General features: G+C 50.1%; 1 protein-coding gene across 10 annotated transcripts in view; it reads left to right on the top strand.

Moving 5' to 3' along the window:
• Window positions 1–26,225, top strand: part of LOC106630081 (uncharacterized) — a 48,665-nt gene that overhangs the window by 10,719 nt on the left and 11,721 nt on the right. For 4 of the 10 annotated variants that reach the window (XM_074531015.1, XM_074531014.1, XM_074531023.1 and 1 more), the window contains 13 exons: window positions 4,269–4,322; window positions 5,200–5,259; window positions 5,873–5,932; window positions 6,223–6,273; window positions 7,337–7,501; window positions 8,624–8,785; window positions 9,908–10,063; window positions 11,183–11,344; window positions 12,464–12,625; window positions 13,746–13,901; window positions 15,022–15,183; window positions 16,295–16,456; window positions 18,001–18,165. In XM_074531015.1, the coding sequence (XP_074387116.1) occupies window positions 5,238–5,259; window positions 5,873–5,932; window positions 6,223–6,273; window positions 7,337–7,501; window positions 8,624–8,785; window positions 9,908–10,063; window positions 11,183–11,344; window positions 12,464–12,625; window positions 13,746–13,901; window positions 15,022–15,183; window positions 16,295–16,456; window positions 18,001–18,165 (1,585 nt within the window). In that variant the 5' untranslated portion in view covers window positions 4,269–4,322; window positions 5,200–5,237. Of the gene's footprint in view, window positions 1–1,974; window positions 2,106–2,162; window positions 3,770–4,219; window positions 4,323–5,199; window positions 5,260–5,872; window positions 5,933–6,222; window positions 6,274–7,336; window positions 7,502–8,623; window positions 8,786–9,907; window positions 10,064–11,182; window positions 11,345–12,463; window positions 12,626–13,745; window positions 13,902–15,021; window positions 15,184–16,294; window positions 16,457–18,000; window positions 18,166–26,225 lie in introns of those variants that run through there. The other 6 variants (XM_074531018.1, XM_074531016.1, XM_074531019.1 and 3 more) reach the window with 5 other exon arrangements.

The following is a 26,225-nucleotide window of genomic DNA, read 5'->3' as shown; positions in this document are numbered from 1 at the left end:
CCCCTGTCCTGCCAGTCTTCTAATTTTTCCAGCTTTTTCCTGATGTCACCACAAGATCAGGTCACAAACTGAATTTTTAACAGAGCCTGCCCTACTGCAGTATCAGTATCTATACCTGAATATAATTGCAAGTCTCTTTTTAATCTTTTTAATCATTCTGCCGGGGACTCATATTTTTTCTGGTGCTCACTCAAAGCTTTTCCTATATTATGTCCCTTAGGCACTGCCCTCTGAATTCCTTGATTTTCTTCCCTTTGGGATTCCCATTCATCCCAAAACCGTATTATCATCCCCAGTGGGCTGTCCTGAGGAACGCTCCCACCCTGAGAACCCCCCTCACGGTTCCCAGATACCTCAAACCACTGCGAATTTTTCCTACAATCCGCAGCCCCTGGGTCAAGGAACTTACTTTTTCCCTGACCCATTTCTGGCGGCAACAAACTAAGAAATCCCCCGTAGCAGGAGAGTCTTAGTGGTCCCACACTCACCCGTGGCTCAGCTTCCTCACTTACTACTCTGTCCCACTGCTTTTTCAATCTACCTGTTCCACTCCTATGTCTCCCTCTGCAATCTACTTGTTCCACTCCTATCTCTCCCTCTTTCTCAATCTATTAGCCCCGTCCTCTCACCATCTAATCACATGCTAAATTGCCTGCTACCAACCCCTCCAAGGAAACTGAACCTATTCATTCACTCTCTCAGTCTCCTTAGTGAGTCAATCCCTCCTGCCCAAGGACCTTCCCACAGGTGCCTGGACCAGGGACCCCCTCCTTCCCCCTGGGTCAAACCCTCCCAGGGTCCCCACTCATTCACTTTTCTTTCGCTTCCCTCCTTTTCCGGCCGGTCTCCTCGCGGAGAACGCGAAAACGCGGTACTGGGAGGTCCCACTTGCTTTGGGGGTCTGGGACTGCCCAGCCCCCATCTCAGACACACCACACACACTCCCATACAGCCGCCCCCTGACCCAAAACCCCGTGATACTCACAGCCTCCTTTTCTCACGAGGGTCTTCGTGCACAAAGCAGTTTTCTATGGGTACTCTCTCTCCTATAAGCCGGCACTCTGATGGGAGACTCTCTTGCGTGCTTTTAATAACTAATTTGCTTATGCATTATTGTAATAAAGACTCTCTTTTCCCAAGGGAAGGGTGGTCTAGCTTTGGGACCACTTAAAAATCTGGTGAGGAGCTCCTTCCCAGAAACTATCCATGTCCCTGGAGTTTAGAGAGTCCCGGGTATCGGCACCAAAATTGTTATGTTTGCCCAATTATCCCATCATAAAAAAACCAAACAATATTAAAAGTAGTAACAATTTTAATTGAATAGTTAAAATAAAAAAATATAAAATTGGATACAGTAGAATTTGATTAAAATAAGGGATAATTTGGTTCCAAGAATAGCGTATAAGCAAAAGATAACCGCACAGTACAGAGTGCAGGGTTCTGGGATCCTTGCCACATCACGTACAAGCTTGCCAAGTGAAAATCACCCCTTTTATGCCATGTGTCAATACCATCTCCTCCCATTTTCGTTTCATCACTTTTCTATCTCCGCCCTCATTACCACCTTTACCGCGCATGTGCCACCACTCGGTTTGGTGGTCGCACAAGTCTCTTGGGGGTCATCTGATGAAAATTTCGTAGTCTTCCTCTGTGTCCTTTAATTCACCTTTGGGTTACACATGCGCACCAAGCCAATACAATGTAAGCCAAGACTAACATATCACTGCATCTACATATCAAGGCAATAAATCCCTTATAATTAGCATTTTCTGTGACTCATCCAGGTTTTTGCTCATTTTTAGCCACTGTATCTTCAGCTTCTTTCCTGTGGTCCTTGAGAATATCTGCTAGGAGGGCGGGGGGGTGGAGCCCCTCACCTCCCTCTCTTCTTTGACATTACAACTTTTAACTATTTTATTATTCCCAAATATTAATTCCTGTATCAATATTGATTACTGTTTCAATTTTTATCAGCACGAATCATACCTATTTGTCACACCAGTCTTGGTGCCCTTTGTTGGCTGTTCATGAGCTCTTGTCTCGGGCTCCCACCTGGAGCTCAGCTTGCATCTGGCACTGCAGCTGCCCCAGCCACCCTGCACCAGGTGTGTTCACAACCAGGAAGGGCGAGTGGGAGGGTTACTTTTCCTTTCTCCATAGATTTCTTCATAGTTGGTGTCTGGTTTAAGGCAAATTTGGGAGAAAACCTCCAAAAGGGGGTCCCTCCAGAAAGCAAACCCACACGGCCCCTCCCCCCAGCCAGTTCAGGAAAGATTCCTCGGAGAAAAGTGGAAGTAACCTGTTTATTTAACCGGCAAAACACCCCCTAGCACACAAAATGAACAATACCCAGTGACACCTGTCAGAACCCAGAGCATCCCTCTGGCATTCCTGAGCAGCCCAGACCCCTTGCCAGGGGTCTCAGAGACCCTGGCACCGAGCCCAAGATGCCTGTGGTTTTGATTATGACCTGTGGAGCAAGTTACCAAACTTAGATCAAGATCTGCAAGCCATGAAAGTTTAAAAGAATGATAGTGAATTTTTCACAGCATGAAAAAGTAGATTTTGGGGTTTTTAGAATGAGGGTTCAGGCGGAAAGCTGGAGGAATCTGGGCATGTCCAGCCTTTCTCCTTCTTCTTGGCTTCCATCTTCTGCTGTGATGGTGGCACTTTTAGATTGGTTTAGACTAGAAGCTCACTGTCTAACATAGGTGATAGGTATTGGAAAGTAAATGTAAATATTGTACACATAGTTTTTATTATAAAGACATAACACCACCCTGGGGGCAGGCAGAGTGCCTTAGACTGTCTTGCTGAGCAGACCTCGGCAGGGCAGGAGAAAGAATTTTATATATAAGATACAATAAACAACCTTGAGACGGAGAAATGAAGAGCTCTGACTCCTTCTTCAACCGCCGGGCTGGGAAAAGAGACTTTCTAACGTGTATCAGGGTCACTCTGACCAGCTAGAGACTCTGAGAGACACCACTCTGAAAAGGATTACAAATTCAGAAAGTCTCTCTTGCGGATGGTCGCTCTGTTGTTGGTCCCTCCAGCGCTGGGAATGGCTGCTGCAGCCACAAGGTGCAAACTCTTGGTGTTTTCCCAGGTCCCAGGTTCGCGTAGTTTGAGTAGTTCCAAAAACAGGTAAGGAAAAACAGTCCAGGGAAAAATTCGGACTGCTTAGCTAAACTAACTAATGACCAGAAGCAAAAAGCAAGAGCAAAGCAGGAGCAAGAGCAGAGCAAAAGGCCAAGCAAAAAGCAAAAGCAGCACTATGTACTGCCCCATCTCTGTGTCCTACCAGGCATGGGGGAGTGGCTGATAAGAAACCAAAACAACACTTTCACTCTTCAGAGTCAGTCTTGAAGGCACAGAACATAATATCCAGCATAAACAGAACAGACAACTGGGGATACAAGCATCACTAATAAAGCCTTGATCTTGGCCTTATTATCGAGTGATGCAGGATGGCCCGGGAGCTCAGTCCCCCTCGGAGACAGAGTGCCCGAATACCCAGTTAGCTTGTGGCCATTGCCTCAGGCTACCCTTTAGTAAGCTTGCTGATTGTCAGCTCTTTAGTGATCATCAGCTCTCTTAGGATTTCAGCTCTTTTCTTGCTTGGTAGGGTGCCCTTCGCTGAGGCAGAAGCAGACGCAAGAGAGAAGTGCTGGTGTTCCACAGTGATGGTTTTATTGGGGAGACTGTGAAGGGTCCCAGTGATGGCTCTTCTTCTGTTGAATGGGCTAAAACAGGCCCTTTTTATCAGGTATAGGGGGATCCAAACTTGTCCAATAGTAAGGGTTGGGGATAGTGGCCCATGAGTTACAGAGATAAGCTTTGGGGCAGTGGTCAGAGACAGGAGCTCACTTTGCTGTCTCATCATGACTCAGCAGCTCCTACTGTTAAATCTCAATCCTCTATGGAACTCTCACCAGCCCCATGGGGCCTGCTACACATCACGTCAGCCTAGGACAGCTGGTCAGGATAATCTCCAGAATTTGAGTTAGAAATAATGGAAAATGGTCCCTTTCCACTGTGGAAAATTGTGGCTGGGGTTGAACACCAGGTTCTGCACTCTGCAAAAGCAGAAGGTCTTAATTTTGACCAAGAAGGATGATGTCTGTGAGAATTCTCAGAGCTGCAGGGCAGACAAGATGAGTTAGGGAACAGCTGAGAGTACAACAGAACATCTTAACAACTGCATTATCTTCTCTAGTCCTGCACTCACCACAGAGATTTTGCCCCTCTTTTCCCTCGCATTGCAGAGTGAACCTTGAGAAAAGGATACAGGAGACAAGAAACAAGGACTGAATATCTTGGTAAGTGCTGCATTCTGTTTGGACAATCACGGAAGGGAAAATAAGTAAATTAAAAGATCCTGAGTAGATCAGAGGTTTGAGTAGTATAAGGGATATATGTGTCCCAAAAAAGCTCTTAAATGCATTTTTTAAATCCTTAGGGAAATATCATAGTGACGCTTCCTCTTTTTCATTTTTCTTTTCCTTCTCATATGAACCTAATGGCCACAAAAAAAGAGTTCATGACAGCATGACCAAGGAGGCCAATTTGAGTCCATAAGTAAGTGTGGACTCATGGATCCAATTGCTCTTGTCTGTGGTCATGCTTGGGAACCCTTGGGATGGGATGTGTTATCCCTGAGAGAAGTGAGGCCAGTGGAGTTGTCTCCCCTGGGCACATTGCCTGCAGAACCCCTTCCAGAGCACAGCAGAAGGCCTGGCCTTTGAGCTGGGATCAGTTTGGTCAGAGGCATGACCTCCTTTAACCAGGGACACATCCCACTCTAGCAGGGGGTGTTGCTGAGCAGGGCTTTGAGGGTCAGGCTGAAATGAATGTGTCAAGGGACAGTGAAGGAACGTGGGAGGTCTCTCTCCACTCTCAGAGTGGGAGGCAGAAGAGTCTCACCCTCTCATGGGTGGCTGTGCTCTGGTGGGGCTGAGGCACCTGTTTGGTGCCTGAGTGCTGTGGCAGCTGAGGCAGCTCGCTGGCCCAGGAGAGCCTCATTGGGCCTGAGGGTCAGGAACCCCCCAGCACTGCTGTGGGGCTCCTGGGCCAGCTGAGGGATGTGCTCTGCCCCAGAACCTGCTCAGTGCAGTCCTGGAGTTCCTTGGGAAAAGGTCCCTGTTAAATGTCCTCTTTTTCTTCTTGATTTGATTTTCATATGTACCTGATGTCCAGCCACGGAGATTGCTGTCTCTGCAACTGCAAAAGGCGCAATGGACAAGTTCGCAGTACCAGGTAAGTGTGCTGGATCGCATTGCTCTTATCTGTGGCCATCCTTGGGAACCCTTGGGATGGGATGTGTTATCCTTGAGAGAAGTGAGGCCAGTGGAGTTGTCTCCCCTGGGCACGTTGCCTGCAGAACCCCTTCCAGAGCACAGCAGAAGGCCTGGCCTTTGAGCTGGGATCAGTTTGGTCAGAGGCATGACCTCCTTTAACCAGGGACACATCCCACTCTAGCAGGGGGTGTTGCTGAGCAGGGCTTTGAGGGTCAGGCTGAAATGAATGTGTCAAGGGACAGTGAAGGAACGTGGGAGGTCTCTCTCCACTCTCAGAGTGGGAGGCAGAAGAGTCTCACCCTCTCATGGGTGGCTGTGCTCTGGTGGGGCTGAGGCACCTGTTTGGTGCCTGAGTGCTGTGGCAGCTGAGGCAGCTCGCTGGCCCAGGAGAGCCTCATTGGGCCTGAGGGTCAGGAACCCCCCAGCACTGCTGTGGGGCTCCTGGGCCAGCTGAGGGATGTGCTCTGCCCCAGAACCTGCTCAGTGCAGTCCTGGAGTTCCTTGGGAAAAGGTCCCTGTTAAATGTCCTCTTTTTCTTCTTGATTTTATTTTCATATGTACCTGATGTCCAGCTGCAGCATTTGCTTTTACTCTGGTTGAGAGAGTTGTAGAAATTATTATCGACGAATGCAGTAAGTATGCTGGATCCCATTGCTCTTATCTGTGGCCATCCTTGGGAACCCTTGGGATGGGATGTGTTATCCCTGAGAGAAGTGAGGCCAGTGGAGTTGTCTCCCCTGAGCACATTGCCTGCAGAACCCCTTCCAGAGCACAGCAGAAGGCCTGGCCTTTGGCCTGGGATCAGTTTGGTCAGAGGGGTGGCTTTCTTTGACCAGGGACACCTCTAGCAGGGGCTGTTCCTCACAATTGGTAACGATTTCAGAGACATATCACATCCCTTCTGGGATTTCCTTTCTTTGAGCACTGAAGGAGGAGTCTCATCCTGGGCTTAGCTACAGGGACCTTTCTGCAGGTGAGTACCAGTCCATGCCCACACTACCTGGAAACTAAACCCTGCCCAGCAGGGAGGAGATCCAGAGGGCTGTTGTGTATGAGGGCCTAGTGCAGTCAGATCAAGCAATCCTACCTGTCCATAAATTCCCATTTCCAAAGGGCCCTAGCCAGTCCTTTGTTACATTGTCCATCTCCATGCAGATGCCCAGGACCCTGGGATCCCAGGGTGCAGAGATGTCTCTGCAGTGGGTTTTTTCCTGCACAGACCAGCACAGCCTGGCCCCTGCTGGATCCCACCCCCTGGGTTCTAAGGACAGCTATTCTCCTGCTCCCAGCTCTTTCAAGCTGGGATGCTTGCAGGGGAATGTCACTCCCACAGGGGACACTTGGAATTTAGCATGGCCTGGGCTCTCCCTCATGGTCCAGTGGAAGTGAGGAGGCAATGAAGCTAGTCCTAGTGTTCCTCACCAGCTGCACAGGAGCTCCAAGCCCATGTTTAGAAGGGCTCTCAGTGGTGCCAAGACTCCTTCCAACAGGCAAAACTGTTAGAGAAAAACATGTCAGGAAGAAAACTGGGGCTACAGTAGGGAGGCCAAGGCTTCTTCCCACAGCAAACTCCTGTTTGAAAAGGATTTGAAAACCAGAATGGTGGTATGTGATAACCACAGGTGCATCAGCCTGTGAATTCCACATCTCTGTTTTTCAGGGATGAGTGAATTCTTTTCAAAGGCTGCTAAATTAGAAAGGATAATCTAAAGAAAAAGAGGTCTGAAGCAAACAAATCAGTAAAGAGACAGGACATGAGGGAACTAAGTCTGACCTTTTTGTTTGCTGTCCGAATAAAAAAATAAAGTAAAAAAAGAATCTATTTCTGGATTGCATATTAAGCACAGTGTTTAATTCCTCTGAAGTGATTCTTTCTCCAGATTGAGGGACAAAAAACCGACCTGCATCAAGATCTAAGAAAAGACCCTCAATAAGGGACTAAAAAGAGAAGACATGAGCACTCTAAGAGAGGATGGGTGCTCTCCCAAGCAAGGGAGAGCTGTCAGTTTCGCAGTGATACCAATCTTTTTCTACAGGAAGGAAAAAGTGGGAGAAGAGCAACAAGGTGCTGGAATCCGAGAGGAACGAAGACTTGCAGGACCTCAACAAAAAAATACAAGCTCTGCATAAAGATTTCAACATATCAAAGGAGTCCACAAAGAATGAGATTCAGATAATAAGAGCTGACCTGGAGAAGAAAGGTGAGCAGGGCCATTGCCAAGAAGACTTTCATCCTTCTGAGGGCAAAAGCTGGCCTCCAGGCCAAGCACCCTGTGAGCTCCTCATGCTCAGCTTCTCACAGGGGATGGAGAGGGTCAGCCGTTCCATGGGGAGCAGCTTCTGTAACTCATGGCACTGACACACCTCCATGCTGAAGTGTTCTCTGCAGGTGCAGGTGGTCAGAGTCCCTCTTCTGTCCCTCAGTTTGCATGGGCTGTGTGCTGGAAGTTCTCTCACTGCCTGATACAGGCTAAGGGTCCCCCCATGAAGACCTGTCCCTGTCCCTCTCCCTTTCCCCCCTGCCATTCTCCGGCTGCAGCCTGACTCCTGGTCCAACACTGGGGCACATGTGAGCTCAGCCTTGTTTCCCTGTGGACGCTCAGCAGGGAGAGGAGCTGCCCTGAGCAGAGGCTGGACGTGTCTGTTAGCACAGGGCCTGTGGAGAGCAGCTGTGCCCTGCAGGAGCTGGTGCTGACAAGGGGAAGGCTCAGCTGTGGCACAGCGTCCAGTGTGGGCCTGGCTGGCCCCAGACTGTGCCCCTGGGCCTGGGCAGGAGACAGAGAGTGTTGGGAACAGCCTCTGGCCCCAGGGCAGGGGCAGCTGAGGAACAATCAGCCTTCCCTGCCCTGAGACCTGTTCTTGCTGCAGTGCAGCCAGCAAAGCCAGGGCAAGGAGCAGTCCAGGAGTCCAAGGAAACCCCTGCAATTCCTGCGGGCTCAACCAACTGTGAGCTTGGAATGAAGTGTGTGGCCCACTTTGCAAAGCTGGAGCTCTTTATTTATTGGGCTACAGAAAACACAAACGAGATGTTAGAAATTGTGGGAAATTTGCTCAGGGTTTCTTGGGCCCTCCCTGCTTAAAGTGCAAGGGTAAAGGGAAAACCATTTCCAGGTTGTGCCTTCATGGCCAAAGGGACTTGCTGTGCGGTGAGGGTTCCTAAGGGGGAATGAGGAAGGAAAAATCCACGCACATGAGAGCCCTGAGCGGAGACCCGCTTTCTGGGATATTGTATCAGAGCCTTTGGGCATGCTTGTGTTAGACAGCTGGTCTCCTGCTCAAGGAGGAATCATCAGTGACCCAGTGGTATTGTTGTTTCTTCACAGGAATGAAGGAGGAGGAACTGGTAAGGGAGCTGGAATCAATGTTGAACAAGAAACTCCAGGAGCTGTCCCAAAAATTTCAAACTCTGGAAGGAGAAGTAAAGGAATTGCCAGAGAAAACAAGGCGTGCGATTAAGATAATGAGAGCTGACCTGGAGAAGCAAGGTGAGCAGGGCCATTGCCAAGCAGACTTCCATCCATCTGATAGCAATAGCTGGCCTCCCAGGCCAAGCACCCTGTGAGCTTCTCCTGCTCAGCTTCTCACAGGGGAAGGGGAGGGACAGCCCTTCCATGGAGAGCAGCTTCTGTGACCCATGGCACTGACACACCTCCATGCTGAAGTGTTCTCTGCAGGTGCAGGTGGTCAGAGTCCCTCTTCTGTCCCTCAGCTTTGCATGGGCTGTGTACAGGGAGTTCTATCACTGCCTGATACTGGCTAAGGGTCCCCCCTTGAAGTCCTGTCCCTGTCCCTCTCCCTTTCCCCCCTGCCCTCTTGCTGCTGCCCCACTCCTGGTCCAACACTGGGGCACACATGAGCTCAGTCTTGTTTCCCTGTGGATGCTCAGCAGGGAGAGGAGCTGCCCTGAGCAGAGGCTGGACGTGTCTGTGAGAGCAGAGCCTGTGGAGAGCAGCTGTGCCTGCAGGAGCTGGTGCTGACAAGGGGAAGGCTCAGCTGTGGCACAGCGTCCAGTGTGGGCCTGGCTGGCCCCAGACTGTGCCCCTGGGCCTGGGCAGGAGACAGAGAGTGTTGGGAACAGCCTCTGGCCCCAGGGCAGGGGCAGCTGAGGAACAATCGGCCTTCCCTGCCCCGAGTCCTGTTCTTGCTGCAGTGCAGCCAGCAAATCCAGGGCAAGGAGCAGCCCAGGAGAGTCCAGGGAAACCCCTGCAATTCCTGCGGGCTCAACCAACTGTGAGCTTGGAATGAAGTGTGTGGCCCACTTTTCAAATCTGGAGCTCTTTATTTATTGGTCTACAGAAAGCAGTAATGAGATGTTGAAAAGGGATGGAAATTTGCTCAGGGTTTCTTGGTCCCTCCCTGCTAAAAGTGAGAGGGTAATGGGAAAACCATTTCCAGATTTTGCCTTCATGACCAAAGGGACTTGCTGTGAGGTGAGGATTCCTAAGGGGGAATGAGGAAGGAAATATACATGAACAGGAGAGGCCTGAGTGGAGAGCTGCTTCGTGAGATATTGTATCAGAGCCGTTGGACATGCTTGTGTTAGACAGCTGGTCTCCTGCTCAAAGAGTAATCATTAGTTTCTTATTGATGTTATTCTTTCCTCACAGTAAAGAAGGAAATTTTAAGGGCCGTGGAATCCATATTGAAACAGCAGCTTGGGCCACTATCCAAAAAATTTCAAACTCTGGAAGAAGATGTACAGAACTGGCAAGAGACCACAAAGCGTGAGATTCAGCTTCTCAGAGCAGACCTGGAGAAGCAAGGTGAGCAGGGCCATTGCCAAGCAGACTTCCATCCATCTGAGGACAATAGCTGGCCTCCAAGGCAAGCGCCCTGTGAGCTTCTCCTGCTCAGGTTCTTGCAGGGGATGGGGAGGGACAGCCCTTCCATGGGGAGCACCTTCTGTGACCCATGGCACTAACACACCTCCATGCTGAAGTGTTCTCTGCAGGTGCAGGTGGTCAGAGTCCCTCTTCTGTCCCTCAGCTTTGCATGGGCTGTGTGCTGGGAGTTCTATCACTGCCTGATACAGGCTAAGGGTCCCCCTATGAAGTCCTGTCCCTGTCCCTCTACTTTCCCACTTGCCCTCCTTCTGCTGCCCCACTCCTGGTCCCACACTGGGGCACACATGAGCTCAGTCTTGTTTCCCTGTGGATGCTCAGCAGGGAGAGAGCTGCCCTGAGCAGAGGCTGGACCTGTCTGTGAGCGCAGGGCCTGTGGAGAGCAGCTGTGCCTGCAGGAGCTGGTGCTGACAAGGGGAAGGCTCAGCTGTGGCACAGCGTCCAGTGTGGGCCTGGCTGGCCCCAGACTGTGCCCCTGGGCCTGGGCAGGAGACAGAGTGTGTTGGGAACAGCCTCTGGCCCCAGGGCAGGGGCAGCTGAGGAACAATCGGCCTTCCCTGCCCCGAGTCCTGTTCTTGCTGCAGTGCAGCCAGCAAAGCCAGGGCAAGTAGCAGTCCAGGAGAGTCCAAGGAAACCCCTGCAATTCCTGCGGGCTCAACCAGCTTTGGGCTTGGAATGAAGTGTGTGGCCCACTTTGCAAAGCTGGAGCTCTTTATTTGTTGGGCTACAGAAAACACAAACGAGATGTTAGAAATTGTTGGAAATTTGCTCAGGGTTTCTTTGGCCCTCCCTGCTTAAAATGCAAGAGTAAAGGGAAAACCATTTCCAGATTGTTCCTTCATGGCCAAAGGGACTTGCTGTGAGGTGATTATTCCTAAGGGGGAATGAGGAGGGTAAAATCCATACACAGGAGTGCCCTGAGCAGACAGCCTCTATCAAAAATATTGTATCAGAGCCTTTGGGCATGCTTGTGTTAGACAGCTGGTCTCCTGTTCAAGGAAGAATCATCAGTGACCCATTGGTATTTTTCATTCCTCGCAGGAAAGAAGGAGGAGGAAAGTTCAAGGGAGCTGGTATCAATGTTGGACAACAAGTTCGGACAGCTGTCCCAAAAATTTCAAACTCTGGAAGAAGAGGAAAAGAAATGGCAAGAGACCGCAAAGCGTGAGATTCAGATAATGAGAGCTGACCTGGAGAAGCAAGGTGAGCAGGGCCATTGCCAAGAAGACTTTCATCCATCTGAGGGCAAAAGCTGCCCTTCAGGCCAAGCACCCTGTGAGCTCCTCCTGCTAAGCTCCTTAGAGGGGATGGCAAAGGACAGCCCTTCTATCGAGAGAAGCTTCTGTAACCCTTGGCACTGACACACCTCCATGCTGAAGTGTTCTCTGCAGGTGCAGATGGTCAGAATCCCTCTTCTGTCCCTCAGCATACATGGGCTGTGTGCTGGGAGTTCTCCCACCTTCTGACACTGGCTAAGGGTCCCCCCCTGGAAGTCCTGTCCCTGTCCCTCTCCCTTTCCCCCCTGCCCTCTTGCTGCTGCCCCACTCCTGGTCCCACACTGGGGCACATGAGCTCAGTCTTGTTTTCCTGTGGATGCTCAGTAGGGAGAGGAGCTGCCCTGAGCAGAGGCTGGACGTGTCTGTTAGCACAGGGCCTGTGGAGAGCAGCTGTGCCTGCAGGAGCTGGTGCTGACAAGGGGAAGGCTCAGCTGTGGCACAGCGTCCAGTGTGGGCCTGGTTGGGCCCAGACTGTGCCCCTGGGCCTGGGCAGGAGACAGAGAGTGTTGGGAACAGCCTCTAGCCCCAGGGCAGGGGCAGCTGAGGAACAATCAGCCTTCCCTGCCCTGAGTCCTGTTCTTGCTGCAGTGCAGCCAGCAAAGCCAGGGAAAGGAGCAGCCCAGGAGAGTCCAGGGAAACCCCTGCAATTCCTGCGGGCTCAACCAACTGTGAGCTTGGAATGAAGTGTGTGGCCCACTTTGCAAAGCTGGAGCTCTTTATTTGTTGGGCTACAGAAAACACAAACGAGATGTTAGAAATTGTTGGAAATTTGCTCAGGGTTTCTTGGGCCCTCCCTGCTTAAAATGCAAGAGTAAAGGGAAAACCATTTCCTGATTGTGCCTTCATGGCCAAAAGGACTTATTGTGAGGTGAGGATTCCTAAGGGGGAATGAGGAAGGAAACATCCACGCACATGAGAGCCCTGAGCGGAGACCCGCTTTCTGGGATATTGTATCAGAGCCTTTGGGCATGCTTGTGTTAGACAGCTGGTCTCCTGCTCAAGGAGGAATCATCAGTGACCTAGTTGTATTGTTCATTCTTCACAGGAAAGAAGGAGGAGAAAATTGCACGGGAGCTGGAATCAATGTTGAACAAGAAACTCCAGGAGCTGTCCCAAAAATTTCAAACTCTGGAAGGAGAAGTAAAGGAATTGCCAGAGAAAACAAAGCATGAGATTAAGATAATGAGAGCAGACCTGGAGAAGCAAGGTGAGCAGGGCCATTGCCAAGAAGATTTTCATCCATCTGAGAGCAAAGCTGGCCTCCAGGCCAAGCACTCTGTGAGCTCCTCCTGCTCAGCTTCTCACAGGGGATGGGGAGGGACAGCCCTTCCATGGGGAGCAGCTTCTGTGACCCATGGCACTGACACACCTCCATGCTGAAGTGCTCTCTGCAGGTGCAGGTGGTCAGAGTCCCTCTTCTGTCCCTCAGCTTTGCATGGGCTGTGTACTGGGAGCTCTCTCACTGCCTGATACTGGCTAAGGGTCCCCCCTTGAAGTCCTGTCCCTGTCCCTCTCCCTTTCCCCCCTGCCCTCTTGCTGCTGCCCCACTCCTGGTCCCACACTGGGGCACATCTGAGCTCAGCCTTGTTTCCCTGTGGATGCTCAGCAGGGAGAGGAGCTGCCCTGAGCAGAGGCTGGACGTGTCTGTTAGCACAGGGCCTGTGGAGAGCAGCTGTGCCTGCAGGAGCTGGTGCTGACAAGGGGAAGGCTCAGCTGTGGCACAGCGTCCAGTGTGGGCCTGGTTGGCCCCAGACTGTGCCCCTGGGCCTGGGCAGGAGACAGAGAGTGTTGGGAACAGCCTCTGGCCCCAGGGCAGGGGCAGCTGAGGAACAATCGGCCTTCCCTGCCCTGAGTCCTGTTCTTGCTGCAGTGCAGCCAGCAAAGCCAAGGCAAGGAGCAGCCCAGGAGAGTCCAGGGAAACCCCTGCAATTCCTGCGGCCTGAACCAACTATGAGCTTGGAATGAAGTGTGTGGCCCAGTTTGCAAAGCTGGAGCTCTTTATTTGTTGGGCTACAGAAAACACAAACAAGATGTTAGAAATTTTTGGAAATTATCTCAGAGTTTCTTGGGCTCTCCCTGCTAAAAGTGAGAGGGTAATGGGAAAACCATTTCCTGGTTTTGCCTTCATGGCCTAAGGGATTTGCTGTGTCGTGAGAAACCCTAAGAGGGAATGAGGAAGGAAAAATCCACGCACATGAGAGCCCTGAGCAGACAGCCTCTGTCAGGGATATTGTATCAATGCCTTTGGGCATTCTTGTGTTAGACAGCTGGTCTCCTGCTCAAAGAGTAATCATTAGTTTCTCATTGATAATATTCTTTCATCACAGGAAAGAAGGAAATTTTAAGGGCTGTGGAATCCATGTTGAAAGAGGAGCTTGGCCCACTATCCAAAAAATTTCAAACTCTGGAAGAAGATGTACAGAACTGGCAAGAGACCACAAAGCGTGAGGTTCAGCTTCTCAGAGCAGACCTGGAGAAGCAAGGTGAGCAGGGCCATTGCCAAGCAGACTTCCATCCATCTGAGGGCAAAAGCTGGCCTGCAGGCCAAGCACCCTGTGAGCTCCTCATGCTCAGCTTCTTGCAGGGGATGGGGAGGGACAGCCCTTCCATGGGGAGCAGCTTCTGTGACCCATGACACTGACACACCTCCAAGCTGAAGTTTTCTCTGCAGGTGCAGGTGGTCAGAGTCCCTCTTCTGTCCCTCAGCTTTGCAAGGGCTGTGTGCTGGGAGTTCTATCACTGCCTGACACTGGCTAAGGGTCCCCCTATGAAGTCCTGTCCCTGTCGCTCTCCCTTTCCCCGTTGCCCTCCTGCTGCTGCCCCACTCCTGGTCCCACACTGGGGCACATCTGAGCTCAGCCTTGTTTCCCTGTGGATGCTCAGTAGGGAGAGGAGCTGCCCTGAGCAGAGGCTGGACGTGTCTGTTAGCACAGGGCCTGTGGAGAGCAGCTGTGCCTGCAGGAGCTGGTGCTGACAAGGGGAAGGCTCAGCTGTGGCACAGTGTCCAGTGTGGGCCTGGCTGGCCCCAGACTGTGCCCCTGGGCCTGGGCCGGAGACAGAGAGTGTTGGGAACAGCCTCTGGCCCCAGGGCAGGGGCAGCTGAGGAACAATCAGCCTTCCCTGCCCTGAGTCCTGTTCTTGCTGCAGTGCAGCCAGCAAAGCCAGGGCAAGGAGCAGCCCAGGAGAGTCCAGGGAAACCCCTGCAATTCCTGCTGGCCCAAGCCATTGCGGGCTTGGAATGAAGTGTGTGGCCCAGTTTGCAAAGCTGGAGCTCTTTATTTGTTGGGCTACAGAAAACACAAACGAGATGTTAGAAATGGTTGGAAATAACCCCAGGGATTCTTGGGCCCTCCCTGCTTAAAGTGCAAGGGTAAAGGGAAAACCATTTCCAGATTGTGCCTTCATTGCCAAAGGGACTTTCTCTGAGGGAGGATTCGTAAGAGAGAATGAGGAAGGAAAAATCCACGCCCAGGAGAGCTCTAAGTGGAGAGCCGCTTTCAGGGATATTGTATCAGAGCCTTTGGGCATGCTTGTGTTTGACAGCTGGTCTCCTGCTCAAGGAGGAATCATCCGTTACCCAGTGGTATTGTTCATTCTTCACAGGAAAGAAGGAGGAGGAAAGTTCAAGGGAGCTGGTATCAATGTTGGACAAAAAGTTCGGACAGCTGTCCCAAAAATTTCAAACTCTCGAAGAAGATGTACAGAACTGGCAAGAGACCACAAAGCGTGAGGTTCAGATAATGAGAGCTGACCTGGAGAAGCAAGGTGAGCAGGGCCATTGCCAAGCAGACTTTCATCCATCTGAGGGCAAAAGCTGCCCTCCAGACCAAGCTTCTCCTGCTAAGCTCCTCAGAGGGGATGGGGAGGGACAGCCCTTCTATGGGGAGAAGCTTCTGTAACCCATGGCGCTGACACACCTCCATGCTGAAGTGTTCTCTGCAGGTGCAAGTGGTCAGAGTTCCTCTTCTGTCTCTCAGCTTTGCAAGGGCTGTGTGCTGGGAGTTCTCCCACCTTCTGACACTGGCTTAGTGTCCCCCCTGGAAGTCCTGTCCCTGTCCCTCTCCCTTTCCCCCCTGCCATTCTCCTGCTGCTGCCTGACTCCTGGTCCCACACTGGGGCACACGTGAGCTCAGCCTTGTTTGCCTGTGGATGCTCAGCAGGGAGAGGAGCTGCCCTGAGCAGAGGCTGGACGTGTCTGTTAGCACAGGGCCTGTGAGAGCAGCTGTGCCTGCAGGAGCTGGTGCTGGCAAGGGGAAAGCTCAGCTGTGGCACAGCGTCCAGTGTGGGCCTGGCTGGCCCCAGACTGTGCCCCTGGGCCTGGGCAGGAGACAGAGAGTGTGGGGAACAGCCTCTGGCCCCAGGGCAGGGGCAGCTGAGGAACAATCGGCCTTCCCTGCCCTGAGTCCTGTTCTTGCTGCAGTGCAGCCACCAAAGCCAGGGCAAGTAGCAGTCCAGGAGAGTCCAGGGAAACTCCTGCAATTCCTGCTGGCCCAAGCCATTGCGGGCTTGGAATGAAGTGCGTGGCCCACTTTGCAAAGCTGGAGCTTTTTATTTGTTGGGCTACAGAAAGCAGAAATGAGATGTTGAAGAGGCATGAAAATTTGCTCAGGGTTTCTTGGGCCCTCCCTGCTTAAAGTGCAAGGGTAAAGGGAAAACTATTTCCTGATTGTGCCTTCATGGCCAAATGCACTTGCTGTGAGGGGGGATTCGTTAGCGGGAATGAGGAAGGAAAAATCCACGCACAGGAGAGCCCTGAGCCGAGCGCCGCTTTCTGGGATATTGTATCAGAGCCTTTGGGCATGCTTGTGTTAGACAGCTGGTCTCCTGCTCAAAGCGGAATCATCAGTGACCCAGTGGTATTTTTCTTTAATCACAGGAATGAAGGAGGAGGAAATTGCACGGGAGCTGGTATCAATGTTGGACAACAAGTTCGGACAGCTGTCCCAAAAATTTCAAACTCTGGAAAAAGATGTACAGGAATGGCAAGAGACCACAAAGCATGAGGTTCAGCTTCTCAGAGCTTACCTGGAGAAGCAAGGTGAGCAGGGCCATTGCCAAGCAGACTTTCATCCATCTGAGGGCAATAGCTGCCCTCTAGGCCAAGCACCCTGTGAGCTTCTCCTGCTCAGCTTCTCACAGGGGATGGGGAGGGGTAGCCCTTCCATGGGGAGCGGCTTCTGTGACCCATGGCACTGACACACCTCAATGCTGAAGTGTTCTCTGCAGGTGCAGGTGGTCAGAGTCCCTCTTCTGTCCCTCAGCTTTGCATGGGCTGTGTGCTGGGAGTTCTCTCACTGCTTGATACTGGCTAAGGGTCCCCCCTTGAAGTCCTGTCCCTGTCTCTCTCCCTTTCCCCCCTGCCATTCTCCTGCTGCTGCCCGACTCCTGGTCCCACACTGGGGCACATGTGAGCTTAGCCTTGTTTTGCTGTTGAGGAAATTGAAGTGAGATGGGCACATCCTAGTGATGATAATCGATCTCCGATTTATTGATGCAGCTTACATACTTTTATAGTAGTGTTAATTAAGCTCATACATATTGCAAAAACCGAGCTCTCACTGGTTACAGATTACATGCCAACCCCTCCTTTGTTGCTAATACCTGTGGTTTCTTGTTGAGGCTAATACTTGTTTTCCTCATCCTTCTGTTGACTTGTTATTGTCCATACTCAAGGTCTCCATGTTTTCCTCCATGTTTTTCTCATCACTTAGCTAAGGACACAGTTTTTATTGTTTTTAAGGAAAAGCCTGAGAACTTGCTGCTTACAGCTGCCTTTTGCTTCTTAACCAGCTGTATGTCATCATGGCCTTTTTCTATAAGCCATGTCGGAACAAAACTCTCTAACACCCTGTTGATGCTCAGCAGGGAGAGGAGCTGCCCTGAGCAGAGGCTGGACGTGTCTGTTAGCACAGGGCCTGTGGAGAGCAGCTGTGCCTGCAGGAGCTGGTGCTGGCAAGGGGAAGGCTCAGCTGTGGCACAGCGTCCAGTGTGGGCCTGGTTGGCCCCAGACTGTGCCCCTGGGCCTGGGCCGGAGACAGAGAGTGTTGGGAACAGCCTCTGGCCCCAGGGCAGGGGCAGCTGAGGAACAATCGGCCTTCCCTGCCCTGAGTCCTGTTCTTGCTGCAGTGCAGCCAGCAAAGCCAGGGAAAGGAGCAGCCCAGGAGAGTCCAGGGAAACCCCTGCAATTCCTGCGGGCTCAACCAACTGTGAGCTTGGAATGAAGTGTGTGGCCCACTTTGCAAAGCTGGAGCTCTTTATTTATTGGTCTACAGAAAGCAGAAATGAGATGTTGAAAAGGGATGGAAATTTGCTCAGGGTTTCTTGGGCCCTCCCTGCTAAAAGTGCAAGGGTAATGGGAAAACTATTTCCACATTGTGCCTGCATGGCCAAATGGACTTTCTGTGAGGGAGGATTCGTAAGTGGGAATGAGGAAGGAAAAATCCACGTACATGTGATCCCTGAGCGGAGAGGCGCTTTCTGGGATATTGTATCAGAGCCTTTGGGCATGCTTGTGTTAGACAGCTGGTCTCCTTTTCAAGGAGCAATCATCAGTGACCCAGTGGCATTATTCTTTCTTCACAGGAAAGAAGGAGGAGGAACGTTCAATGGCCCTGCAGTGCAGCATCAAAACGTTACTCCAGCAGGTCTCCCAAGGATTTCAAATTCTGGATCAAACTTTGCAGTGGAGACAGGAGGTGCCATACCTTGAGTTCCCGCTTTTCCAAGCATACCTGGAGAACTACCTAGGTGGGTAGGGCTAATATTAAGAAAACTTTCATCTCTCTGAATGCTGAAGCTGCTCTACTGGGCAACTGTTCTGTGAGCTCATGTTGCTCAGCTCCTCAGAGGGGATGTAGGTAGAGGCCCAAAGAAACTGAGTGTAGTCATGAGATAGACCACCACAATCCATCCATGACTAATGTCAGCTTTTCTGAGCCTCTCAGCTTTTGTGATCTATGGCACTGAATCTACTCTGTGCTGAAGTGTTCTCTACAGGTGCTCAAAGCCTCTCTTGGCCTTCTTGTCTTTTATCAGTGTGTTGTAGGTATGGCCTGACGTGGTCAAAGTGTCCAAATCCACCTGCCCACTCACCTTTCTCATGACAGTGTTGTCTCCCACACTCCCACAGCCCAGAGATCCCCAGTCTGGGGAGATGCAGAGAGATGGTCCCCATCCTCCATCCTTCCCCTCAGGCCTTTGCCAAACCCTCAGGAATACCCACAGCTCTCCTTCAGTCCATCCATCCAAAGCTATTCAAAGAACCTGGAATGGAATAAGCCCAGTCACCCACCCAGCCTCAGGGCTGACCTGGTGGAAAGCAGCTCTGCAGAGAAGGACCTGGGGGTTCTGCTAGACAAAGAGTTGTCCAAGAGTCAGCAATGTGTCTTTGTGGCCAAAAGGGCCCATGGCTGCCTGGGCTGCCTTAGGAAGAGCTTTGCCAACCTCCGAGGGAGGGGCATCCCTAGAGGGGCACATCTGGAGCTCTGTGTCCCATGCTGGGTTCCTCAGTACAGGAGAAACCTGGAGCTCTTGGGACGGGCCCAACTGAGTAACTATAAAGATGATCAGAGACCTGGAGCATCTCTCCGGTGAGGAGAGGCTGAGCGAGCCAGAAGAAAAGGCTAAGAGGAGATCCCATCAATGGGAAGAAGTGTTTGAAGGGCGGTGTCAGGAGGATGGAGGTGGGCTGTTCTTGGTGGTGCCAAGTAATGGGTTGAGGGGCAATGGACAGAAACAGAAACAAAGGATTTCCAGTGTTACCCATTTGGTGATTTGTGAGTGTAGGAGGAGCTTTTTAATCCTCTCTCCTCTCTCATGACTGCACCTGAGGGAACAGCTGAAGCTGTGCCAGGGTGGGATTAGGCTGGATATCTGGAAAAGATTCTTTCCCCAGAGGGTGCTGAGGGACTGGACAGACTCTCCTTGCTTATGGGCCCAAGGCTGCCAAAGCTCCAGGACCGTTTGGAGAATGTCCCCAGGCATAGGATGGGATTATTGGGATGTCCTGGATGAGCCAGGAGCTGGGATCAATAATCCCTGTGTGTCCCTTGCAGCTCAGGGTATTCTGTGATCCTGTGATTCTTTCCAGAGCCCATGTGCCCTTGAGCCTTGGGAGGTGAACACTTCAGGGAGAGAAGGATTGTGAGAGCCCCAGAGGAAGAGCTTAAGGAAATCTTGGGCTCAGGCCTTGGACAAGGCCTTGTCCCCATCCACTGGCTCAGCGGTGCTCAATCTGTCCTGGTGTGGCTTCTGTTCTGTCAACCCCACTTTGCCATTACCAGTGTGCCTTTCCTGGACAAAGCAGCTCGAGACCTGGATCATTCGTACTCCACTGTGCTTTGAGGTTGGGTCCTCTTTGTCAGGGAAAGGACATCAGAGACTTCTTGGTCTTTTTGAAGTGCAAAGGCCCAGTGTCATTACTGGGACAAGGTGTCCCTTCAGGGCAGGCAAGGTCATTGTTCCATTGATGCTGGTCCTTCCTCTCAGGAAGGACAGTGGAGCCTTCCAAGTGTCCTCATGGGTAATTGGTGCACAAAAGTGGCCTTTGTTCCCTGGGAGCTCCTCTGTGAAATCCCATCTCCTTTTTAGTCCATGGTCTGGCCATTCCCCAGCCTCTCTTTCCCATCTGAAAATGAAGGAGAGGCTGAGCTCATCTCTCAGTGGCTTTTAGTCCTCCTTGGACCTCAGAGAAATTTGAGCCAGGAGCTCTGTCTGGAAAACAAAATCATCACACACCCTGATTTACTGTTTCCTTTTGGAAACATGAGAGCAGAACTAGTAAAGAGAATGGAGTGGGGAGGAGGGGAGTGTGAGGGTGGTCTCAGAGCAGATAGTTGGTAACTCTTTGGATGCCCCTCCAGTGTGTATTGGGGAATACATCCTGAGAAGAATCAAAACCTGGAAATTCCTGTGGATTTCTAGGCAGTCTGAAAACATTGCAATGGGGAAGTTTCAGGTGGCACCAGGAAATAGTCAAGGAGCAGCTGGGCTGTGGTGGGGAAGGAGCATCCCTACAGCAGATGGGACCAGTGAAGAGCCCTGCAGCTACAGCCCCTCCCATTGTGTGGCAAACCAAAGCCCCTCCCATTGTGTGGCAAACCAGAGGTCTCCTGGAGGGAAATTCATCTCCTTTGTTCCCTATCCCTTCTCCTCTGCCACCAGCATGGCATCTTTGTCCTCAAGAATGCCCGCCTGGATTTCAGGTCTGGTTGGAGTTCTTGCTGGTAAACAACCAAGCATCCCAGTGCCTCAGGCTTTGCTACCTTTGGAGGATGGTCCAGGACTCCTGGGTGTTTTGCCACTCTGAGAAGCAGCGTTTCACTCCAGGAGAACGTCATCATTTTGGGCAGAGGCTTAGGCTGTGTCTGAGTACATGGGGACCTAGCAAGGCTCGGAAAATCCATCTATTGCCTGCTTTTCCCTTTTTCCTAGAAAGATTTTAGAAATACAACTCTACAACTCTTCCCTATGCTATGAGGAAGCACAGGGAAGATGATGGAAGTGAGTCTTGAGTGCAGCTCTGGAAAGCACATTCCCCCCCCTCAGAGAGCTGCTTGGAGAAGAACACGCTCAGGAAAGGGTGATTTGACAATGTTTTTCACTGTCATGTCCTGCCCAAGGTCCTGCCTGTGCTTGTCAGGAGCCCTCACAGCTCTGCAGCCCCAGCTCCCACTCCTGCTTTGACCTCTTGGACCTCTCAGGAAAAGTGTCTGGACCTCTCAGGAAAAGTGTCTGGAGCTCGTCTTGTTCCAGGTGACCCCAGCATCTGGTTCTTCTTTCAATCTGAGCTGAGCTAGAGGACCTTAGCTGATGCCATTGCACCTTGCTCGAGTCCTGCCAGGGATGAACCCTTTCCTCATGTGTGGAAATCTAAGGCAAGAAACCTTCCCTTATCCTTGTGGAAGTGTATCACTCTTCCACTCTAATCCATGCAGAAACATTATCCTAGAGTGGTGCTGTGCTGTTACTGAGGAGTAACTGCTTAAAGCTTGAAAATCACCTTCAGACTTTGCTAAAGGAGTTGGTCCTGACAGCTGTTGTGGTTTAACCCCATCCAGCAGCCAAGCCCCACACTTGGGGCCACTCACTGACTTCCCCACCAGCAGGATCAGGGTGTGAATTGGAAAGGTAAAAGTGAGAACACTCCTGGATTGGGGAGAAGACAGTTTAGTAGAGAAAGCAAAAGTCAGGCACTCAAGCAAAGCAAAGCAAAGCACCCATTCCCATGGGCTGATAGGTGCTCAGCACCTCCAGGAGAGCAAGGCCGCATCCCATGGAACTTGGGAAGACAAACACCATCACTCTAAATGTTCCCCACTTTCCATACCGAGCATGTTGTCTTATGGTCTGGAATATCCCTTGGGTACACTGGAGTCATCTGTCCTGGCTGTGTCCTCCCAGCACCTCATCTCCCTAGCGTGGTCATATGAGAAGCAGAAAAGGCCTTGGCCCTGTGTGGCCACTGCTCAGCGATAACAAAAACATCTCCAATGTCATCCCCGTGTTCAGCACAAATCCCAAAAACAGCCCCACACCAGGCACTGGGAAGAAAATTAACCCAGTCCAAATCAGCACACAGGACTGATAGAGAGTTGTGGCTAAATCTGTAATTAGCTAAAGAGATGTTTTTAAGACCTTTTTGCCTGTAGTGGTTTTGGTTCACTAATTTAAGATTTCCCAGTCAATGCACCAATTAGTGTGGTGGGTTCAGTGCTTGCTAATCACCAGTGCACTCACTAGAACATACTTACTCATTTTCTGCTGTGAGAGAGGATTAGGAGACAAGGCAAAGCAGGCTCAAAAGGATATAAAGAAAAGTTTATTAACAGTAACTAAGAGTACTAAGAATCAAAACGAGACTTTCAGAACACCTCCTGTCCCTACAACTTTTCCTTTTCTCCTGGGAATGTAAAGAGACAAAATTTTCAGTCAGTTTCCCGCCTCTAGAACAGTCTTCTTTTAGTTCACTTAGGGAGAGAAGTCCCTCTTGTTAATGTTATGGAGACTTCTCCACGAGAAAACCAGCTCTCTTGAGGCTCTCAATTTCTATGAATAGAAGCTGCCCAGGGAAATCTACACTCGTGATGTCCCTCCCGTTTTCCACAACCTTTCCCACAGCTGTGTTTATGCACCATGTCAGCTTATGGGGCACTATTTAAAGATGAGCTCTTCAAAAGCAAAGGTTCTCTATCTATCTCTAAAATCATCTTCATCTCCGGGAACAGAGATCTTCTCCCCCCCCGAGGGCACAGGGTCTTCATCACTCTTCTCTATCTATCTCTGTTCAAACTCATAAAATCACAACTACTTCAACATTTGCTTGCTTTAGCATGGAGGCTTTTGCCAAACAAGTTATCTCCCTATACTTGCTAATGTGTTATAGTGAAAAAAAGTCTGAATGTATCAATTACATTCGTCTTCAGAGCCTTACAAGAGGATTTCAGCTCCAAGATCAAGGCATCTCCTCAGCCCTCCTATCTGGGACTGGAGTCTTTCTTCATTGACCTTGATGTCTTTGTGTTGCTGCTCTACATTGCCTGCATTTTGTTCTTTTGTCCCTTTCTCTCACTCGAGGGAATTGAAGCACTGAAAGAGGCAATATCTTGCTTGGGGCCTACAAATGACCGCCTGACCCCGGGTGGGCTTGGTGCTTGCGGGTCGGAGCTGCAGTCTGGGCTGGGCTGGGGGATCGGCGTGGATCCCGGCAGCCAGGCCAGAACTCAGCAGCGGCGGTGCCTGATGGCTTCACCTCCCCCTGCCCGGGGGTTGTGGGTGAATCTCAATGGTGGCAGAAGCTTGGCCAAGCCAGCCCGGCCGGGGCTGCTCTGGGGCCTGGCGGACCCGGGCTGGTGGTGGGGCAGGGCTTATAACAAGCAGTAAGATGTTAGAAATGGCAGCCATGGCCCAGCTGGCCTCTGCCCCCTAGCGCTCCCCTCTCCCTGCCCGGCAGCCGATGGCGGCCCGCTGGGTGTCCCAGGAAGGGGCCCAGCCCCGCAGCAGAGGCTGCCCGGTCCGGCCCGGCTCTTGCCACCTCTTTGCCGGCCGAAAAAGAAAGAGATTTCCCGGGATTTTCCATCTTTAACGTGATTTTAGGTAGAAGCGTGTTCAGCTTTTAGTGGTTTAATGGATTGCCAAAGCCATTACTGATGGGTTCTTTTTGTCAGACATGGAGGAAACTGATAGCAGCTTCTCTTAAATCATCACTTCTGTGCTGCAAAACTAGGACACTGCCCTATGGCATAACAAAGATAAAGGGAACAATGGTTAAAAATCAGGAGCCATGGATTATGTTTAACCAGGAACTAATAACTGCTCAGGAAACATGTGAACATATGTTGAGTAATTACTTTTTTCAGAGATGGCATCCCAACAGAGTTGGCTGTAGTAGTAAAGAGGCAACCTTCAAAATTTGTAATTAACATTGGAGCCTAAAATCTCTTTGATTACCCCCACAGAAGCCAAAAGCCGAAACTTTTAATTTTAGATAAAAATAGAAATTGTTTAACTGGCTTTAATAGGTAAAACATTATCTGTTACTCTGCTGAAATGCGTTGCAATGTAATTAAAAATTTAAAACCAAGAGGTGTTATAATAGGATGCATTCTGCTTATAATTCTTGTTGTTCTGCTTACAAAACTTGTTTGGCTAGTGAAAAAAGCAGACAGGAGGTGGCATTTAACAATTGATTATCAAATGCTTAATGTTAACATGAAACATTTCATCACAGCTCTCCCAAATATTGCAAATCTCACTGCTACACTTTATGTGCAGGCATCTGCACATAAACTAATGGCAGTTTTGGATATAAAATATTGGGTACTCTGGGATACCAGAGAAATCGTGTTCCTGGATTTTCTAGAATAGCAAGAGCCTTGAACACATTAATGATACATACATCTCAGTTGGTCACAGTTCAAATGGATGTCACTGAAGGGCCAACAAAACCTGCAAAGTTACAGATAGCTGTGTCTCCAGTCGTGTTAGCTCTACAACACTCACATAAGCCATGTTCTGCACTGGGTGCTCCTGCATTCACTTCAGACTCTGAAGGCAAAGCTGTATGGTTCACTGATGCCACAGCCAAACACACTGATTGGAAATCAAAGTACAGAGCAGTTGCTTTCCACATTGAACAGGAATGGAAGTAGTAGGAGAAGAAATGGGAAATGCACAAGTAGGAGAGCTGAAAGCAGTACTGCTGGCAGTAAAGGAGAAAACAAGATCAAGAATTATTGAGAACACCCGCTGGGAGGGGCTGAGGGACCCAGAGATACACCCAGCCCAAATACAGGAGAATCAGAGCGCCTCTTGTAGGGAATTAGGACATAGGAAAAAGAATTGTCCTAGGTTATGGATTCCAAATTCAGATTCTTGGGGCATCAGGATACCTTCATGGCACATTCAAGGGGTTAATTCTCAGCCTGCAATGATGCTGGAAGTCGAATTATGGGAAGCGGGAAGATCTACACTAGCATACCCAATGGTTGCAATTAGGTTAGAGAATCAAGAAAAAGAAACTGAATTTCTGGTCAAAACAGGCGCTTCACATTCAGTGTTAAATCAAGAACTAATACAAGTGGGTAAAGATTTTGTAAAAGTAATAGGAGCCACTGGCCTACAAAAGAAAGTGTACTTTTTGCAGCCAATTAAGTATCAAATAAGTAAACAAACTGGGATACATGAATTTTTATGCATGTTGGAATCCCCAAAATCATTATTGGGATGAGACTTGTTAGAACTGTTAGGAGTTGGAGTAACTTTTAGGCAAGGAAAAAAAAATCTAAAAGAAAGGAAGATCAATTAATCAGAAATACTAAGCTTGGCATTGAAGCAACCTGAAGTGAGTAGTAAAATGACTCAAGAAGTCCTGGATCAAGTATATCCAGGAGTGTGGGCAGCAGGGACATCAGTGCGAGCTAAAATGCAACTCCGATAGAAGTAAGATTGAAAAACCAAAAGCCAACCCTGTTAGAATTAAACAATATCCATTGAAAGCAGAGGATCAAAAAGCAATCAAAGAAATAATTAATACTTCTTTGAAATTGGATTGGATTACTCATAGAATGTGAATCAGAATATAATACTCTCATTTTTCCAGTTAAAAAACCTGATGGTAAGAGGTATAGATTAGTGCAAGATTTAAAAGCAGTAAACAAAATTGTGGAGGATTTTTACCCAGTGGTAGCAAACCCCTACATCCTGTTAACCAAGTCAAAAACTAATTAGGTGTGGTTTATGGTACTGTATTTAAAAGATGCCTTTCCCCATTTGGCTTTAGCCAGGATAGTCAGAAGTTCTTTGCTTTCAAATGGGAAAATCCAGACACAGAGTGAAAAACCCTCTTAAGCCAGACAGTGTTACCCCTAGATTTCAAGAACAGCCCTACCATGAGCCCAACAACTGGGACCTTACAAGAGAGCTGTTGCTTACTTCTCTAAGCCATGGGATGAGGTAAGCAAGGCTTGGCCTGGGTGCTTGTGAGCCATTGCAGCCATTATTCTTAACATTCAAGAGGCCTGCAAATTCACTATGGGCCGGAAAATGACTTGGACACTGTCTCTGCGGTGTTAGAGCAGAAGGGGAGTCACTGGCTCTCCCCTCCTCCTTTCCTGAAGTATCAAGCTGTACTGGTAGAACAAAATGATGATAATTTTGTAACCACTAATATTGTAACACAGCATCTTTTCTCAGTGGAGCTACTTTGGCACCTGTAGCCTCTGACTGTTTGGAAATGATGGAGACAGTTTAGTCCAGCAGACCTGACTGGAAGGAGGAACCTCTGGAGGATGCTGGGGACTACTGATCCA

This window comes from Zonotrichia albicollis, chromosome 34 (assembly GCF_047830755.1).
Source record: "Zonotrichia albicollis isolate bZonAlb1 chromosome 34, bZonAlb1.hap1, whole genome shotgun sequence".
In the NCBI taxonomy this organism is placed as follows: Eukaryota; Metazoa; Chordata; class Aves; order Passeriformes; family Passerellidae; genus Zonotrichia; species Zonotrichia albicollis.
The sequence above is the reverse complement of the archived record's forward strand: the minus strand, read 5'-3'. Positions and strand labels throughout refer to the sequence as shown.